This window comes from Macaca nemestrina, chromosome 3, assembly GCF_043159975.1.
Source record: "Macaca nemestrina isolate mMacNem1 chromosome 3, mMacNem.hap1, whole genome shotgun sequence".
In the NCBI taxonomy this organism is placed as follows: domain Eukaryota; kingdom Metazoa; phylum Chordata; class Mammalia; order Primates; family Cercopithecidae; genus Macaca; species Macaca nemestrina.
The window spans coordinates 98,202,475-98,223,810 of NC_092127.1; the positions used below are offsets into that span (position 1 = coordinate 98,202,475).

Genomic DNA, 21,336 nt, shown 5'->3' on the forward strand with positions numbered 1-21,336 from the left:
TCTGAATCAGATAGCTAGAGCTGTGGGAATTCAACTTGTGTGTGTTTGTGTGTGTGTGTGTGCGCGCGTGCATGTGTGTGTGTTTTAAGAGTTTGTATATTTGATTAGTAGGTGATGATATTAGGCTGCAGCACCATAATTCAGTTTTGTTCTTTGTTTATTCAGGTCTTCAACAGCAGATGTACTCAGTAATAAAAATATATCTCAGTTTCCATCACGTTTATTTAGTCTCAGGGAAAAAAATTAAAAGACCTCATTGTTATGGCTCAGAAATATAGAAGCTATATGATCAAATAAAATTCAAACTCAATAATTTTTTTGCAGATATCAATCTATAATATATAGCCATCAAAATGTTATCAAGGATGTCTATTGACTTTTAAATTTTACTTTCTCTTTGTATTCACATGTTGTTTTAATTGGGATCTAGCAGGTAGTCCAGGTTAGATAACTATTGTTCTTTCTGCACATCTCCATCCTCATTTGCCTGGCAATGTAACAAAAGCATTCCTCCCTTTTTGCACTTTTCAGATACAGGTAATCATTCCTATCACCATACCTGGTGGAGGAGTGTGGTATGATAGTAGAGGACTTGGTCTTCGTTGTCAGACTAACATGAGGGACACATAGCACTCGTTGTGACAGCAGGCAAGTTTTTATCCTTTTTAGGCCTCTATATGTTCATCCATACAGTAAGGATAATTCAGAGTCTGCTACGTAGTATCATTATAGGTATTAAATGAGATGTAAGTGCTATAGGGTAGGAATAACAGTTATTTTGCCTATCATGTATGCCCAGCAACAACACAAATACCTGGCACACAACAGTTGCTCAATACACAGTTTGTCAAATGAATTAATGCATGAAGGACATAGCACTTATTTTACTTGGATTGTAATGAATAGTTTTCTTAAGATATCACATGAAAACAAAACCTGTAACTCCAGCTAGACATTTAGCTAACAAATGAATTCTTAGATGGTGTTGCCCCCTGACTCACTGTAGTGACAACAAAATCATTGTGACACACCCTACACACTCCTATTTACCATATTATGTTTTGACTTTTTTAGGAATTTAATATGTTTTACCAGTCTGATATTATAATATTCTTTCAAGTTAGGTATTTACTTTTTAATGTGTTTTTATATCATCTACTTTATGATGGTTTTATTTTTCTTAAGGGTAAAGTAATTCTTAAATATTTGATGGAATTGAAAGGATTAACTTGGGTTGCTATGCAGCAGATTGCTCACATAAACAGACAACAAATTGTCTTTTTCAAATAAAAATTAATAAAAGGAAGCAGAAGAGTAAATAGAACGTATCAAAAAGCACCAAGGAAGTCTGTGTCTGATACTCATAAGGTACTAAATATGTCAGCATCCCTTTCTCTATACAAATTTATCATATAATCCTAAAATTCAATAAGTTGAAAGGTGATCTCAAATTGTGCTAAAATACATTATGCTCATAAAATTATCACATTTCACGTCAGACATATTTTTGTTATGCTAATTATAATAACATTAAAAAGCATTGTGATTATGCCTATATCCTGCTAGACTCTATTCATCTGTGGTTGGTCAGTACATGGTGTTATACAATTTATAGCCTAAGGACCCAACACACTGTAAGTTTTTAGTAAACATTTCTTGAATAAATAATTAAACAAAAAATCATGTGAATTCATGTGAATCATGAATTCCTAGAAAAGTCTGGTTGAGAAATAAAATTATACCAAACTTAATAGTCTGAATATTTTACCTAATTCTATTTTTATAAAGCATAAGAATTCATATAAATATGCAATTTTATGATGCATATAAGTGCTTAAAATTTGAGAATCTACAAAATTCAGAAAATTAATTATTGCCAAACAGTGAGAATTGATATCTTCTCATAATTTGTGTATTCATTTAAAAATTCTATTGACAAGATTTTAAATTGTGACAATAAAACATGGCCTCGTACTTCTCATATTTATAAATCTTTGTTTTCACCCTATGTGTTATATAGAAAAAGAATAAATGAAAAAAATTGAGAACAAGAAAATATGTATCTCTAAAACTCTGATCAATGTTCTCTTCAAGCTTAAATATTTTCTAAATCCTGAAAATGAATTGGAAAATACTGTCTGAAAAGTGATGACACTAATTTTATATATATATTTATTTATATTTACATTTATATTTGGATTATAGTTAAAGTAAAACAGTAGGTTTTGGGTAATGCTAACCACCATCTTGATATAATGAATATTTACCTAACTATTCTTGTACAATGAACATCATTTGAATCAATTACTTCAGTAGGAATTTGCAAATTAATTACAAACTAGAAAAAAAAGTACCAAGGATTTCACTTTACACTCAACACTGAAAAAAAGGCAGAAAGATGCAGCTTACTTTGTTTATGAACTAAAATTACAGTAGACAATTTTCTAATTAAGTACAAATGTAAATTGGGTAATGTGGGAATTAAAGGTGGTCATATTTTTATATCTTAAAGGATGAAAATACAACACATGATTTAGGAGATGCTATGGGAAGGTTTACCATTAAATTAGCAGGGAGAAAAAATTACATGATATCTATTTTTTCAGTTGATGCAAATTATTTCTGGATCAAGCAAAGCATATTGTTTGGGAACAGGAAAGTCATTTTTGTTCACACATTTAAGATATTATAGTTGTCACTTACAGTCTCTAGAGATACTTGCAAAGGCAAAAATGTGCTTTATGATAGGTTGTAAAGAGATAAATGACTAAAAAGTGTTGTTGAAATAACACTGTCACCGTGAATTAATTCTGACAAGTATAATAATACTTAGATTATATATCATCAAGTATGACTATTTTAATAGTTAAAATAAGCTGGAATAGGACTGTGGTAACATCAACAAATTCTAGACAATTCAGCAGATAATGCATTGATTGCAAGTAGAAATATTTTTTTAAATGTTGAAATATTTGAAAATCTAGTTGAGCTGCTGAAACATAGCTGGAGAATATGGTGTAAATAATGTTTATGTCATATATTAAAAATTGAGATAGCTTTATGTACATGTGATATATTAAGGAGAAATATTCAATTACATTTTCTGAAAAATGTGATGGAACCCAAGATATTTCATGTCAGTTACGTAGCGTATTTACCAAATGATACTTTCCATATTTTCACTAAGACCAGATTAATCCATGGAAAAGCAGATAAAATAGTAGGCACTGGTGCTGTTTGCTGGTTACTCCGTTTTCCCACTTGTAGTCATATGTTGTTTTGCTCCTCCTTGCTCCCTGGAGTGAGTTAACTGTGATCATGTGACTTGCTATGTTTTGATCAATGAAATATGAGTAGAAGTATTATATGCCACTTCTGGGTGGAAATTTAAGACCTGCTGTACAATCTAAGACATTCTCTCTTTCCCGCTGAGGCTGCAACATAACAGAGGATTGTTCCACCAGCCTGAGTCTTAGAGTGAGGGAGCATAGAGAAGCGTTGCCTGCTGAACAGCAATAGGTATACAGCATAAGCAAGAAATCGATACTTGATGTTATGAGTCACTTCTAATATTTGGGAATTGTTGTTTCTCCAGCGCCATCTAGCTTACTCTGACTGATATGGATATAGTTCATTCTGTGCTATGGGTGAGGTTTGGACTACAGTATAGTGGTGTTAAAATCTGAAATCAAGACTGCTTATATTTACATTCCAGTTATGTTACCCCTTGTTTGATACGAACAGCCTTAAGAATTTCATGTCACATTTCTAGGTCATAATTTACTCCTCTATAATTTTCTTTTTTCCTTTTTTTTTTTTTTTTTTTTTTTCTGAGATAGAGTCTTGCATCCAGGCTGGAGTGCAGTGGCGTGAACAACACTCACTGTAACCTCTGGCTCCCAGGTTCAATAGATTCTCCTGCGTCAGCCTCCAGAATAATTGGTATTAGAGGCGCCTGGCACCACGCCTGGCTAATTTTCATATTTTTACTAGAGACAGGTTTTCACCATGTTGGCCAGGCTGGTCTCGAGCTCCTAATCTCGAGCGATCCACCAGCCTTGGCCTCCCAGAGTGCTGGGATTACAGGCATGAGCCACCGCGCCTGGTCTCCTCTATAAATTAAACATAACATTACAATCTTTCTTGAGTTTGCTATTGTTTTTAAGATTACATAAGTCAATATACATAATAAAGCAATTAGAACATTGTCACAGCAGCGCCTAATAAATATTAGTCATTATTCTCTTTGAGGAATTAAAATTAAAATATCTCGTATGGCATTATATCACTCGTTACAATTATTAGTATCACTCTTAATTGCAATTATGAAAATCAAAGGCAAAAAGTCATCTTATTAAAATTTTAGTTTATCTATTTTTTGAAAAGTGGCATACCAAGGTGATGTATATGTAATATTTCCCTATTAAGCAGAATACTTGATTGCTAATAATACTAGTCATGTAATTGTGAGCAAGTTACTTAACTCCTCTATATTTCAGTTTCCTTTCTTGTGAAAGGAAATGATACAGAGTAGCTACTTTATAGCTTTGGTAAGGATCAAAATATTTAAAATAAGTAAAACTTTTAGAACAACCCCTGATATAGCGTTAAAAAAAAAAAAAAGTGTTAGCCATTATTGAACGGTAGGGTGATTTAGAGAAGATGGAGTTCAATGATTCCTGGAGAAGTTACAAAATATATTGGGGTAGGGAGTGGCATATGGAACTTGGTTTTCTTTTCATACAAACAAGCTAAGCGAGAAGAAATAGCATTAGAGGTTCAGGCACTAAAGGTGTTGAGACTTGATGGTAGAAATAACACAGTCTGTTTGTGGAAAAGCAGGAGAACAGAGAAATCAGGCTGCAAATATTGTATTCAGGTTTTCTTATGTGTTTTCTCTTATGGGAATTGTTATGTATTTCTGATACACACCAAGTAAAATAAAATGAAATATAAAACAATACAGATTTTATAACTCATTAAATAAAACAATATCTGAAATATTTTGAGAGGCAATTATAATCAGTAAAGTATGTAATGAAGTCTATAGTATAACTGAAAGAAAGACACATAATAAAGAAGGAACACAATCCATTCCAATTAGCTGAATGTGTTATTATTCTAGCAGGGGTAATTCTGCATAAATAGCAAATGAAAATAATTTTAAAAAATACCTCTAATTTAAACTACGATATATAAACTATTGGCTCTTCTCTTTCTGTAGTACATTATGACCCACATCCAGAAAAAAAAATGAATATTAGTTTTTTTCCTAGTTAAATCACTAAATTCTTTGTCCTTCAAAATCCCTGAGTTTGCTGAAAGTGAAAAATGAAGGGAAACATAAAGATAATCATCAAGAAAAACAATCTCTCCCATCTCTCACTTCAACTGTGTTTTAAAACATTCAAAACATGGAAGAGAAACCAAAATAACTGTGGTCTCGATCAAATAAACGTTTTCTATAAAGCATTTTGTTCACAATAATAGAGACACGAAAAATCCAAGACACTAGATTTACCATTCACGCCAATGGCGTATATCATGCTCAGAGCGAATGGTGGAGATGGAGCAGTTGGTGAAGTAGGAGTTATAGCAACTGATTTGTCTTCATGAGAAAGAAAAGAGGTAACTTCTAATCTCTGTCAACAAAAAAATTAGCCCTGCAGGTCAATAGACTAATAGTATTTGGTAGAAGGAGGGTCCTTACATATGGAAATGTTAACTGTTAACAGCATGTCCCAGGTTAAGGACTTATTTGACTAAATGAACTTAGAATCTATGGATTTATGCACATGGCACCCTGGAAAATGTCTCAATGTTGGGATATAAAATATCCCATTCATGAATGAAACTCTCTCTGCTGTGTGAAGTAATTCCAAAAAACTTCTCCTAAAGATCTGAGCTATGACTGCGGATCCAAGAGTGGGTGATCGATGCAGAATGAAAGGCCTTGGAGAGCTGCCTTCCACACCCCAGACCTGTTCCTGCTTCATCTGAGTTCTTAAGTGCCATTACCTCTGAAATGAATAGTAAGCTTTGATATTGGGATAATACATCTGATTGGTATGAGTCTAATTTGACAATGTAGTTTTTTGTTTTAGCTCACCAGACATTGATTTTTTTTTTCATTAATAACCAACAATAAATTTCCAATGGATACATAGCATTCTACTAGATATTTTTCACTTTTTGTTTTTTTTTTTTTGAGACAGAGTCTCCCTCTGGCACCCAGGCTGGAGTGCAGTGGCATCATCTCGGCTCACTGTAACCTCCACCTCCCGGGTTCAAGCAATTCTCTGCCTCAGCCTCCCGAGTAGCTGGGACTACAGGCTCAAGTCCCCATGCCCAGCTCATGTTCTGCATTTTAGTAGCGACGGGATTTCACCACTTTGCTCAGGCTGGTTGCAAACTCCTGAGCTCAGGCAATCCACCCCCTCGGCCTCCCAAAGTGTTGGGATTACAGGCGTGAGCCACCACGCCTGCCCAATATTTTTCACTTTTTAAATCAATACAAATTGGTTACCTGTTTTCTAAAGTTTACCTTCTGATACAAAAGTAACAGGCTGGGGGCAGTGGCTCATGCCTGTAATCCCAACACTTTGGGAGACTAAGGCAGGCGGATGCTTTGAGGCCTGTAGTTTGAGACCAGCCTAGGCAACATAGTGAGACTCCATCTCCACACACACACACACACACACAAATAAATTAATAAAAATAAAAATAAAAATTAGCCTGGCACAGTGGCTTATGTTTGCTGTCCCACCTACTCGGGAAGCTGAGGCAGGAGGATCACTTGAGCCCAGGAGGTTGAGGCTGCAGTGAGCCATGATCGCACCACTGCACTCCAGCCTGGGTGATAGAACAAGATCTGCCCCCCTCTTTCTGTCTCTGCCTCCTGTCTCTCTCTCTTTTAGAGTACATATTTATTAGTACATTGTGTAAAGTTTTCCTCATGTTGCATAGGCATTACTGAAATGGATCAGGTAGTTTTCAAGAGGTTAGTCATTACTTTTCAGGATCTTATTCTTAAAATCCATGTGGCTACAACCGAATGGCTGTCAGATGATCATTATCTCAAAATGGATAAATCACAAAATAACATTCTATAAAAATTGTACTAGAAATATAAATTGAACTCTAAATCTATATGAACACGATAACTTTTTAAGAAATATATGAACCGGCCGGGCGCGGTGGCTCAAGCCTGTAATCCCAGCACTTTGGGAGGCCAAGACGGGCGGATCACGAGGTCAGGAGATCGACACCATCCTAGCTAACATGGTGAAACCCCGTCTCTACTAAAAAATACAAAAAACTAGCCAGGCGAGGTGGCGGGCGCCTGTAGTCCCAGCTACTCGGGAGGCTGAAGCTGGAGAATGGCGTGAACCCGGGAGGCAGAGCTTGCAGTGAGCTGAGATCCGGCCACTGCACTCCAGCCTGGGCGACAGAGAGAGACTCCGTCTCAAAAAAAAAAAAAAAAAAAAAAAAAAAAAAGAAATACATGAACCATGAGGTAAACAAAATTAAAATCTGTGTAGCATATTTCTTGCCAAAGTTACTTGTTCTTTCAAGCTTACTGTTATATTTAGTGAAAATGTACACAGAAATTTCTTCTGAGGTCGGAAATCTTGCCAGTCTCATTACGAAGAAAGTTTTCTGAAAAGCCTGAGCATGAAGGCATGACATTCATTCACTCTCCCCAACCATTAAATTCAAAATTTATTAGCACATATACCTTCCAGGCTGTTCATCAAAGTTTCAGTTACTAGCTATTCTTCCTCACAGGGGTGAGAGAATACTTCCTTTACTATATATGTATATGAAATATATACATTGATATATATGAATATATTTCATACATATGAAAATAATTTAAAATTTATATTATATTTATTTTATATATCACATATTTAATTATATATATATCATATAATATATGTTATATATAATAATTATATATATCATATATGTTATATATAACTATATATCATAACTATATATCATATATATTTAATTATATATATATAATTTTTTAAGGAAAGTTAAAAAATCTAAACTATATCTTAGAGGGAAGAAGCAATCTTTTTACCCTTACTGCAATAATTGCTTTTCTCCATCAGGATCAAATTGGCCTTCACCTGCCATTTTTCTTTCTGGGAGTCAGGAAACTTGTCCTTCTGCACAAAGAATACTTATGCTACCTATATATTTTCTCCTCCGTATCAAGTTTCTTTCTTTTTTTTCTTTTTAGACAGCTTTTAAATGAGGAAACCCTCCTTTCCTATATAAGTGTGTGTGTGCCCATATATAACGTGACCACAATTTTACAACTTAAGGAGGCAAACAGCTTTCAGATAGTAAGAAAGTAGCCAGAAAATATTTTATCATTTGAGACTCTTGTTCATCAATTTCTTGTATGTGTATCCCCACACAAAAATCAAAGAAGAAAACAGGAAAAAAAAAAAAAAAAAAAAAGGTTTCACACCAGAGAGGCAAGAGAGAACCAATGCATAGATTCAAAAAGTACGATTTGGTGTAAAAGATAAAATAACATGCTTATGTATTTCTTCCTCCCCCCATTTTATAGCCTATCATATTCTTCTCCATTATGCAAATTCAGATATCCAACAGATGTCATTTAGAAGACAGGATATTTCCCAGCTGGGAATTGTGGCTCACACCTGTAATCCCAGCACTTTGGGAGGCCAAGGTGGGTGGATCGCTTGAGCTCACAAGTTTAAGACCAGCCTAGGCAACATGGTGAAACCCCATCTCCACAAAAAAAATACAAAAAATGAGCCGGGTATGATGGTGTGTGCCTCTAGTCCCAGCTACTTGGGAGGCTGAGGTCAGAGGATGGCTTGAGCCCGAGAGGCAGAGGTTGCAGGGTCAAGATCGCACCACTTGCACTGCAGCCTGGGAGACAGAGCCAGATCTTGTCTTAAAAAAAAAAAAAAAAAAAAAAAAAAATTCTAACAACTCTTAATGCTTATTAACACCAAGAAAGAATAGTTTTTCTTTTTCTTTCCCCCAAAGGGGAATATACACATCAATCTATTCATTGACATGTAGACTTGTTTCAAGTAAATATAGCAAATGAAATTGACGTGTTTGAAAATAAGTTAGTGTTATTGTTTCCTTTTCAAGGTGCCAGCATACAATACTGGTGATTACCTAAAAAATCACCAAGTAAGATAGAGATTTGTTTTAGAGAGAGTGATTACATATGAAAAACTTAAAATAGTATATAACTGTATTTGGAGAGTACTATAAGGAGAAGTAAGCTCAAAATACAACATGAAAAGCATCTCCTTGTTAAATTTGGACATTTCTGCTTCTAGTTGCAAGTTAGATATGAAAAAGAAAGTGCATTTTGTTTTATAATGAAATAAATATTTAAAACAATATTAAATTTAGGTAACTAAGGAAAACTAAGGAAGTTTTTATGTGTGTCACAATAAAATCATGTGTCACAATAAAATCATATGGATATCATATAGTAACGTATGCATATAATAACATATTACTTTAGGGTCTTCATTAAAAAAATCATTTAAAACATAGCTATATGTAATGAACTTAACAGATAATGATAAGTGCCTACATTCTAAAACTTGGTAAGTCAAATTAAATTGTCAGAATGATTTAAAACATAAATATGTTCATAGTCATTGAAGTACCTAGCTAAAGGGTCCGGGGCTTTCCTTCCATGCATTTCTCTATATTTGTATAAATAATTCTCACTCTTATAAAATATTTCCCTTAACTCATACATTTCACACCTTACGCATAGTAGGTAGCATTCACAAAGTAAATGTTTACCATTGCAATTATCCCTAGTTCATAAAGAGTACTTCAAAATTCAAGCTTAATAATATAATATATACATAATACACAATTATATATTTGCATATGTAATCAATGCATACATTGTATTTAATTCTGCAATTCTACAACCCACCAGCATTTTGGAATCGGGAAAACAAAACAAAACAAAACAAAACAAAACTTTTGATGTGGAGCACATGAGAACAATCTATGTCTTTGTCTTTTGTTAGAAAAGTTATATGAATTTGAGAAAGTTAAATTCTTCAAATTCTTCAAATTTGAGTTCCTTTATTTGAAAGATGATGACAAGTTTGCTCAATCTTATATTTTGAATTAATGATTGTGAGAACATTTTGGACAAACATGCTGGCATAATAGTAGAAAATAATGTTCCTTTGATCAATAAATACTGATGTCTCTTGTCCCTCCTTTGGGAAATAATTATCAACCATAATTTTGTTACACGTTGGAACATAGCACAAAAATTACAACAGTTCTCACGCATTTTTCTAAAAACGAAAACAACATCCCCAAAAATCCCTATTTAAATTTCACTTTTAATGTAATCAAATAAATATTTATACAAAACACTTTAAGAGTCTAATGGACAAATTATGTAATGAACACTGTGAGAAAGTCTGAAAATATTTCCCCTTGAAAATAAAATTATTGATGTTTAAACATGTTTACTGATGTATATTTAGAATTGATTCAGTTACAAGGAAGGAATAAAATGAAAAAGGAGGGGAAGGGAGGGGGAAGGAAGGAAGGAAGGAAGGGAGGGAGGGAGGGAGGGAGGGGAGGGAGGGAATTAAGGAGAGAGGGAGGGGAGGGAGGGAAGGAAGGAGGGAGGGAGGAAAGAAAAATAGTGTTTTGCTGGTATTAAAAATAAATTATAAAATTGTACCGTTTGAAACAGGTGACCTTTTCTTTTCTGTAGTTAAAGCTTCAGCTAAATTGCTTTTGAGGAAAAAATGTACCTTTCTTTATTGACTTACTTCACTTGCTAATACAAATTATTTTGTCTTGGTAGCCTGGTCAAAAGATCTTCAATTGAATTCTTGCTTCTTCAAGATAATACGGTATTGACCATTCATGTAGATAAAAATCTTTACCAGGGGAGTGCTTTAATTTAAGAGAATGGAGTTTTACATTATCTGCATTTAAAGGTTTCAAATATAAAATAAGACAACAAAAAGAAAGAGATAAGAATAGGATAAAAGAAGGAACTCTAGAAAACTGGTAGAAAAACAAACAAATGTTTTTGTATTTTAGATCACAGAGGGTGTTTTAAAAGGCAAAACAAACAAGGGCAAATACACTATTTTGTGTAAATAAATATATTTATAGTTTTTATTTTAATACCATGTTTTAAACCCAGCATTTACGATTCATAATATTATGTTACATAATGATTGAAATAATTTAATTAATTTTATAACATATTTATAAAGGTTACCATCATTAACCATGATTACCTCATTGTCTGTTTGCACGACACAGAGAACTCTCAGTAAAACCTGCTTTCTTCTTCTTGGCTCTATGACTTTTCTATTGCCCTGAACCCTGACCACAACATTGAGCCATTCTTTTGGGCTGTCTATCTCTGTCACCTATCCTTGCAGTAAACTGCAACATTCAGGAGTGCCTTGTAGCCACCTGGTCACTTGATAATTAAAGTGACCTGTTACACAAAGGCAACAGACAGAGACACACAGAAATAAGGAAACAATGTCATGTCTAGGCCACAGATACCCTTTTCGGATACATTCAGGAGACTCCCTTTAATATGAGGTTATCTTCCAGTAAATCATCTTCAACTATTTAGTAATCTAAACAGGTGTTACATTTTCTGTAGTTAGAATAAGACTCTTCATTATTTATTCTAATTAAAGACATATTGCTTTCATCTTTTGATCTTGATGCGAGGGAAAACAGATTGTAGATCATTTTGTTCTTCAGTAGGAAATGTCCTACTAAGATGGAAGACACTAAAGGCATTGTTTTCAAACTTATCTAATTTACATAGAATATGTGATGAAATTAAATTAAGACTATAACCAGGGAGAACAATGACATGGATGAGAAGAGTGAACAAAAAATACTTACTGCCAAGTGGAATATTACATCTTAGAATATTTGCATATAGAAATAATTTTTAAACAAAATCTATTTTTGATTTAAAAATATAATGAGAATAAAGCAGAAATATGTTTAGTTGAATCTTCATCAATATTTTATATGATTTTTGCAAATGCAAAAATTGTGAATTGAACTGAAAATACTTCTATATTACATACTTAAAATATGAAATGATGAAAACATTGTTTTTACTCAATATTTTACATGTCATAGATTAGTGATGCATTTCTTATTGTCAAATAATGATTTAACCTAAGTTGAAATAAGTACTGGTTTAAATAAACCTTCAGTGCATGTAGGATTCCACAGGGCCTTGAAAAGAAGAAAACAAAAAGAAATGAATGAAATCAATAAAATAAAATGAAATTTTACTTAATATGAATATTTAAAATGTTCACAGACTTTTAACAAACACAGACCAACATAAAACGGTTCTATTTATAATTTTCTCAATCAAAAATTGCTCTTAACATTTATAACAAATATATTAGTAATGCATATAGGCTCCCAACTTCCAATTAAATATGCTCTATTACCAAACATGAGATTAAAGAGGAAAGATTAATTAGCAAATATTTTCATTTCCTTGGTTTTATAATTGGAGTACAAAAACAAGTTTTAATAAACTGTTTTTCTTTATGTATTCCTCCATCTTAAAGAAAACTGCAAGAAAATGAAATAATTAAGCACTATGTAAGTCTCATGTGGCTGTCCTGGTATTTTTGTAACCCGTAGTCACCATCCAAAGTACTAAACACAAAGCTTCAACAGAATTTTGTTAATCTGCAACAATTATTATCTTATTATTATATTTTAATCTCTAAACTTTATCGCAATTTTAAGTAATAAGAAATATAAGACATTTCAAAATATTTCACCCTTTTTACAAAAGGAGACTTCATTTTGTGCTGGTACTATATATGAAAAGAAGTATAAATTGCAAGAAGCATAGAATGTGATATCTGCTCCCAGGAGTGTAAAAATTTAGTTAGAGTGATATAAATGAATATAGGAAAGGATGAGCCATACTACAGAGATGGTAAGTTATAATAAATACAACATATACATGCTAATATAGGAAACTGGCAACATTATATAGGACTGGTAACTGTAAAATGAAGGTAGGTTAAATAGAACTGATAACTGCTGAAGGAGTTCTACAGAAAGAGAAATCATTCCTTGTTTGCATTATCCAATCAAGGATATGAAATTGGAGATTGGCTTAAAATAGAGATATATTGTGGGGCAGAGGTATTCCCGATGAAATGGTTAAAAATAAACCAAAAATGAAACAAAATCTAAAAACTTAGAAAATGATTAACGGTTTATAATGAATCAGTGTTGATGGAATAAAAAGTTTTAGTTTGAAAACAGTAGGTGTTCAAACTGCATAAATAGGGAAGGGTACGATTTTAGCAGCCATGGATGCTGGTTTGGGGAGTGTGGATTCTATCCTACATGCCTTATTAAGCCATTCAGAGAGTGTGTGTATGTGTGTGTGTGTGTGTATGTGTGTTTCAAATTAGAAATACAACACAACGTAAGCTGTGTGTTTGCATTTATTTTTTATTTTTGGAAAATATATCTGTGGTGTTACGTAGAGTAGAATGCATAGAGACTAAATGTAACATGACAAGACCAAAAGCAATATGAGGAAATCCTGAAGCACTCAGCAGGATTGAGAGTTGAATGTTTTTGGCAGTATGATTTTCCCTGTCACCATGCTTGTCCTGGTTCTGTGAACAGTGACCCATCACTCGAGTTCCAGCTCAAATGCAACATTGGCAGAACCATCTTCCCTGATGGCTCTTTTCTAGACAGTAGCTCCTTCCCTTCACTTAGTTTCTCTTAATCTCATCTTTCTGTTTATCTCCTTTATGCCCTTAACACAGTGTGAAATTCTCTTGTTTACTTCTTTGGTTTTTAGTTTACTGCCTGTCTTCATTGACTAGAATATGAGGTTTATGAAGACAAAAAACTTGTCTGGTTGTGTCTGCTTGGTGTTCACTGCTAGAATCTCAGTGTCTGGAATATCTCTTTCTCTCTTTTGTTCTTTTATGTGTAACTGTTTGTAAATGATGGGGTAATACAAGGAACATCAGGACTATAAATGTGTGTTACACACAGATGCAAATATGGTATTGCCAGCCATTTTCTTAAAAAAAAAGTCCACAAAATCTTTAAGACTAAGGATTAAACATTAAGAAGATGCCTGACATTCAGTATTTATTACACAAATACTAGTTGAGTGAATGTGAAAGACAGAGAGAATATATTTTTATATGTTATTTTATACATTTTAGAAATCTGGAATTCTGTTCCATTTTAATGGAACAGAATTTTAATAAGATTTCCATTTTAGAAATCTAAATTCTGTGTAATTTAAGGCTCCTAACATTCATATGCTTAATGAAAATCTAACCCAAATCCACTTTTTAATTTTAAAATAGTAAAATGAAGGGAAAAATACCATAATAGCCTGAATATGTTCAGAGACACACATGTAATGAAAATATATGATACTAACATTTCTCTTTCCACAAAAGTTTTAATACTCTAATATTTGTAATGTGAAGGGGACAAAAAAACCTTTAATATATCTGTGTCATTTTGAGCAAGTAGAACATGAAGACAACTGCAAAGAAATAGTAAAGTTCACCTAATGAGAACAAATGGCTTCCTGTGACTACATTGTAGTGAAAATAATAATTTGAAAGATTCTTTTTTATGATTTACCACTCTGGGGATATTATAAACTAGGAAAATCAGCTACAAAATAGATTAATCTTCTTGGGCTTTAAGGTATAATGCATTCAATATATTGTCAAATTAGAAAGAAAAATTCTGCAATATTTAACATTCATTTTTAATAACTACATTTTAGAAACAAAATTGTCATTTAATTGTTTCCACAAAATTTTCCAAGTTACTTTATTTTGTAAGAAAGTAGGTCTTGAATAGAAAGTAAATACATTGTGCAAATAATTTCATATTCAAGTTTGCAGTAATGAGCTTTCTTTTTTAAATAATGTATTTCTACTTTGAAAGTACATTTTATTATTATAAAAATACATATGTTCATTGCAAAAAGTGACAAAAAGAGATAAACAAAAATAAGGAAATAAAATGGTACATTCCTACAAACCAGAGATCACCACTATACCAAGCTTTCTGGATTCATTTCCATTTATTTTTATTTTTTTAATTAAAAAGGGAACTGCATAGTACACTCTGTTTTTCATTTTGCTTGCCTTTTTCCCCAGTAGTAACCTCTAACTGTTCATGTAAAGAAGTTTTCATCATATCTAATAGCAATCCTTGTTCAAATTTCTTCAGATGTACCTCAAATACATGTTACTGCTGGACTGCCCATCCCAATTTAGTCCTGGCCATACATTACATCTTACTATAATGCCATTTAAATATTTTTGTGTATTTTTAAGCTGGGAAACTATTCCCTTTATTGAGAAAACTTTTAAGATACAGAAAAACAGACTTGCAATATTCTTTTTTCTGTTTTTTTTAATTATTATACTTTAAGTTCTAGGGTACATGTGCATAACATGCAGGTTTGTTACATATGTATACTTGTGCCATGTTGGTGTGCTGCACCCATCAACTCGTCAGCACCCATCAACTCGCCATTTACATCAGGTATAACTCCCAATGCAATCCCTCCCCCCTCACCCCCTCCCCATAGTAGGCCCCGGTGTGTGATGTTCCCCTTCCTGAGTCCAAGTGATCTCATTGTTCAGTTCCCACCTATGAGTGAGAACATGCTGTGTTTGGTTTTCTATTCTTGCGATAGTTTGCTGAGAATGATGGTTTCCAGCTGCATCCATGTCCCTACAAAGGACACAAACTCATCCTTTTTTATGGCTGCATAGTATTCCATGGTGTATATGTGCCACATTCAGACTTGTACTATTAACACCTGCATAGCCTTCACGTCTTATCTTAGTCCATTTTGCATTGCTCTAACACCTGAGACTGGGTAATCTATTTATTTTTTAAAAACGTTTATTTGGCTCAGGATTATGCAAGCTGGAAGACTGGGCATCCGGTGAAAGTCTCAGCCTACTTCCACTCATGGCAGAAATGGAAGGGGAGCTGGTATGTGCAGACATGACACTTGCTACCCGAGAGGAAGCAGGAGAGACAGTGGGGAGGTGATTGCTCTCTCAGGAACTCACTCACCCCAAGGGTGGGCATTAATCTATTAATCTATTTATCTATTAATGAGAGATCTCTCTCATGACCCAAACATGCCCTATTCTCCCATTAAGCCCCATCTCCAATTGAGAATCAAATTTCAGCATGAGATTTGGAGTAGATGAACATTGAAATCATGGCACCTAGATTCAGTAATTAAGAGTTGCTGGCCGGGCGCGGTGGTTCAAGCCTGTAATCCCAGCACTTTGGGAGGCCAAGACGGGCGGATCACGAGGTCAGCAGATCGAGACCATCCTGGCTAACATGGGGAAACCCCGTCTCTACTGAAAAATACAAAAAACTATCCGGGCGAGGTGGTGGGCGCCGGTAGTCCCAGCTACTTGGGAGGCTGAGGCAGGAGAATGGCGTGAACCCGGGAGGCGGAGGTTGCAGTGAGCTGAGATCCGGCCACTGCACTCCAGCCTGGGCGACAGAGCGAGATTCCGTCTCAAAAAAAAAAAAAAAAAAAAAAAAAAGAGTTGCCATAGCTGCTTTTGGTCTTCTCTCCCTCTCTCTAGTTATTCACTATATATATGTGTGTGTGTGTGTCCGTGTGTGTATATATGTACACACACACACACACACACATATACATACCCAAATATATATACACACACATATACACACACACATATATATGCATTTCACATGTTATGTCTGTTTAGTTTCTTTAATCAAGATAGTCCCCTAATTTTGTGTGTGTGTGTGTGTGTGTGTGTGTGTGTGTGTGTGTGTGTGAGAGAGAGACAGAGTTTTGGTTGTGTTGCCCAGGCTGGAGTGCAATGGCACAATGTTGGCTCACTGCAACCTCCACCTCCCGGGTTCAAGCGATTCTCCAGCCTCAGTCTCCTGAGTTGCTGGGATTACAGGCTTGTGCCACTATGTCCAGCTAATTTTGTATTATTAGTAGAGATGGGGTTTCTCCATGTTGGTCAGGCTGGTCTAGAACTCCCAACCTCACATGATCCACCCGCCTCAGCCTCCCAAAGTGCTGGGATTACAGGCGTGAGCCACCAAGCCTGGCAGATAGTCCCCCAATTTTTAATAGCATCTTCTTTTTTAATGATACCATATGAGTTGTCTTGTAGAATACTGCCCATTTGGATTTTGTCTGATTGTTGACTGATGGTATTGTTTAACTTATTCACCCACCTCCTCTGTTTCCTGACTACTGAAAGTTAAACCTATAAGCTTGAAAGGTTTATACTTGTTCAGTGGGCAAAACAAGAAAATATTCTTCAATTAACAAATAGTAAGTTTATATTGACACTTTACATTTGAATATAACATTACCAGGTTCTTTCCTTTATCTTATATTATCATAGTTATGTTTATTTTCTCTTATCCTGAAATAACTTGGATGCTAGAAACATTAGATTTAGCTGTTAAATATTATAACACACAAATAACTTCCCAAGTATTACAACAATAGTAATATAATTTTACTTCTGATTGAAGTTTTAGATTTTTTGCACTTGTATTTGTCCTTATACTGTATCTCATTTGATGATAAGCCATTATCAAATAGCCCCCTATTGTTATCTGTGTTGTTTTTCATCTTTAACTGTTACACAAAATGATCATAAAGAAAACCTTATGAAAATATTGTTTGGCACATATGAAAGTGTATGTTCAGGTTAAATTTCTAGAGATAGCATTGCTAGGTATAGGATAAGACCACACATAATGCTATTAGAGTTTTCAAAATCCTCTTCCGGAGAGTATGTGCCATTGCTATTCTTTAGTAGGAGAAAATTTAAAACAAAATGTAAAAAATGTTTAAAATATTAATGTGATTTAATGATATTCAGTCCTTTAAATTATCAATAGTAAAATTCATTCATTAATATTACAGGAAAATAATATGGATCTATTTCACATGCCAAAAACATATATGAAGACATATATGTTTATGTACTTGTAATATATTTATAGATAATCCAGCACTTATATGATCATTTTAACATACTAAAACCAAAGTGGAGGAAAAAAAAAACTTTCAAAAGTATATAAAATAACACACTCACACCAAGTATTTTTTACATTTTTATGAATTACATAAATTCTTTTTAGTTTTGTATTTTATGACGTATGATTGTATCATATTACTGATACTCCTGCAAAGAAAAGTTAATCTTTTCAGACTCATTTAGGGTCGGTAGCATCTTTTTGATAAATTAAAAAAAAAAAAACAAAACACTTCGGCTGGGCACGGTGGCTCATGCCTGTAATCCCAGCACTTTGGGAGGTTGAGGCGGGTGGATCATGAGGTCAGGAGATTAGCCATCCTGGCTAACACCGTGAAACCCCGTTTCTACTAAAAATATGAAAAAATTAGCCTGGCATGGTGGCGGGTGCCTGTGGTCCCAGCTACTCGGGAGGTTGAGGCAGGAGAATGGCGCGAACCTGGGAGGCGGAGCTTGCTGTGAGCTGAGATCGCGCCACAGCACTCCAGGCTGGGCGACAGAGCAAGATTCGGTTCCAAAACAAACAAACAAACAAACAAAAAACACTTCTAGGTAACATTTTTGGAACAACATTGCTTCTTTCTTTCTTTTTTTTTTTTTTGGAGACAGAGTCTTGCTCTGTCGCCCAGCATGGAGTGCCACAATCTTGGCTCACTGCAACCTCTGCCTCTCGGGTTCAAGCGATTCCCCTGCCTCAGCTTCCTGAATAGATGGAATTACAGTTGTCCGCAACAATGCCTGGCTAATTTTTATAGTTTTAATAGAGAAGGGATTTCACCATGTTAGCCAGGCTGGTCTTGAACTCCTGACTTCAGGTGATCTGCCCACCTTGGCCACCAAAGTGCTGTGATTAAAGGCGTGAGTCACTGCGCCCGGCTCTAAGTATTTCTTATAACCCCCAAAACTTAAAAACATAATACTTTTCATTCTATATTAGCACTTTCTTAGGCTTATGAATAATTCATTCATATTTAGGGTATACTTTTTCCAATACAACAAAATGCTAAACCTGTTTAACTACTTTTCTCGCTGAAAGTTACTCTACATTAGACCACACTTTAAATAAATATCCTATTATGTGATAGTTTAAATTCAAATCTATAAATCCATTTATAACCACAAAACTTATAAAATAATGGCAAACCTGAAATAATTCTGGTATGTATAGAACTTTGATTCTTTAAGTACTCTGAAATGCAAATGACATTCTTTTTGGTATAAATTTTCTCTATAATAGATCAACTTTATAAATTTAAAATTCTAATTATCGTCTTAACAATGTGGCGTCAAAAAAGAGGAAAATTTCCTGGGGTTCTTATTTTATAGAGCATAAAGTTAATGCTACACGTGGCTCTCTTTTAGGAAACTTTCTAATGTAATATTCTGAAAATCCCTGTTCTTTTGTTGTTATTAAGCCAAACATTTATGGATTTTTTTTTCCCCTTTATCTCTCTGTGGCTTTTTATAAGTTAAAAATCCCTTTACAGTTTTATTTTGAAACACTATTAATATAAACATTTCAATGACTTTTTTCCTCTCAAATCAATATTAGTTATTTCACTGGCAAAAGGTAGAAGCTAGCTATTCTCAAATCCCAAAGCATGAATCAGGTGGCTGAAAAACATTTTGATGGACAAAGACCACTATGAGGACTAATGCTCTTGGTACATATTATCCATTTTTGTGCATCTAAATCAAGTACAAGTAGAGTTGTCAAAGGGAATAGCAGATCTCATGAGAAAATTGAGGGAAAAATTAAGTAACTTAACGAAATCTGATAGCCTAGTGAAACAAAAGCTCAACCAAGACAAAACAGAAAAGTCATGAGCTAGTGTACTGTGAAAACCAAAATACAATCATCTATGTTATGGAAAAAAATGTTATCATTATTTCATTAGAAGGTATATGGGTTTATGATTTCCGCGAGTAAAGAATTAGTGTTTTTGAGAGTTAATTTGATTACTACCTTAAAAAGAAATTATCTTTATATTAATATGTACCAAGTATAATAAAATGGACAGCAAATATTCCTAGCTAATAGTTATATAAATTCAATTTAATCATATTAAAATTCAAATAATCATTTTAAACATTGTGTTAATGTAAGATACGATACTCAGTAATTCTTATTATATACACAGAAAAATTAAAGAATGCATCTAATTCTAACTTCTATGATGGGAATAATACATCAAACAAAAGCAAACTTTTTTTTTTACCTATGTCTTATTTGTGTGTGTGTGTATACATGTGCATGCGTGTGTGTATTAATACATAACATTTTGGTGTGTGCATATGTACAGATATATATTTCATTGACATATTGCAAGGAGATACATTTCAAGGATATAATATATATTCCAAGAATATATATATATTTCAAATCTATGTCAAGGATATATATATATATATATATATATATATATATATATATATATATATTTCAAGGACATTTATGTATGCCAATATATGTACATATACATCATGTATGTATATAGGTATGTCATATGTGTGTGTATATGTATATATATAAAATAAAGATACATTTCCTTTTGCAAATTTTTCCTGATTGTAGACCACATCAAAGGAAAGCAATGTTTTTGATAGAAATAAATTAATAGAAGTCCACAAAAATTTACTTCAAAAAAGCACCTGAACAAAGTCATAGAACTTAACTTCATACAAATTATAATAATTAGCAGCAATTGATTGATGCATTGTAAATAGACAATGAGAGATACTTCAAGCTTATACTTGGTGTTTCCTTCCAAGGGGTGGAAGGAAAACTCTTTCTGTAAGGACTTCTTTTTTTTTTTCTTTTTTTTTTTCTTTTTTTTTTTTTTTTTTTTGAGACGGAGTGTCTCTCTCTGTCTTGCAGGCTGGAGTGCAGTGGCGCGATCTCGGCTCACTGCAAGCTCCACCTCCCCTGTCTCACACCATTCTCCTGCCTCAGCCTTCCGAGTAGCTGGGACTACAGGCGTGCACCACCTACGCCCAGCTAATTTTTTTTTTTTTTTTTTTTAATTTTTAGTAGAGACGGGGTTTCACCGTGTCAGCCAGGATGGCCTCGATCTCCTGACCTCGTAATCTGCCCGCCTGGGACTCCCAAAGTGCTGGGATTATAGGCGTGAGCTACCGCGCCCGGCCAGGACTTATTATATAATGCTACTTAGTACACTAGATA

At 33.9% G+C, this 21,336-nt stretch overlaps 1 protein-coding gene across 22 annotated transcripts in view; it reads right to left on the minus strand.

Annotated features, from left to right (window-relative positions):
- Positions 1-21,336, minus strand: part of LOC105479621 (coiled-coil serine rich protein 1) — a 1,449,255-nt gene that overhangs the window by 630,476 nt on the left and 797,443 nt on the right. Inside the window, exon 11 of one of the 22 annotated variants that reach the window (XM_011737676.3) lies at positions 11,179-12,285. The exons of 20 other annotated variants lie outside the window; for them this stretch is intronic. In XM_011737676.3, the coding sequence (XP_011735978.2) occupies positions 12,226-12,285 (60 nt within the window). In that variant the 3' untranslated portion in view covers positions 11,179-12,225. Of the gene's footprint in view, positions 1-11,178; positions 12,286-21,336 lie in introns of those variants that run through there. One more of the 22 variants, XM_011737678.3, reaches the window with a different exon arrangement.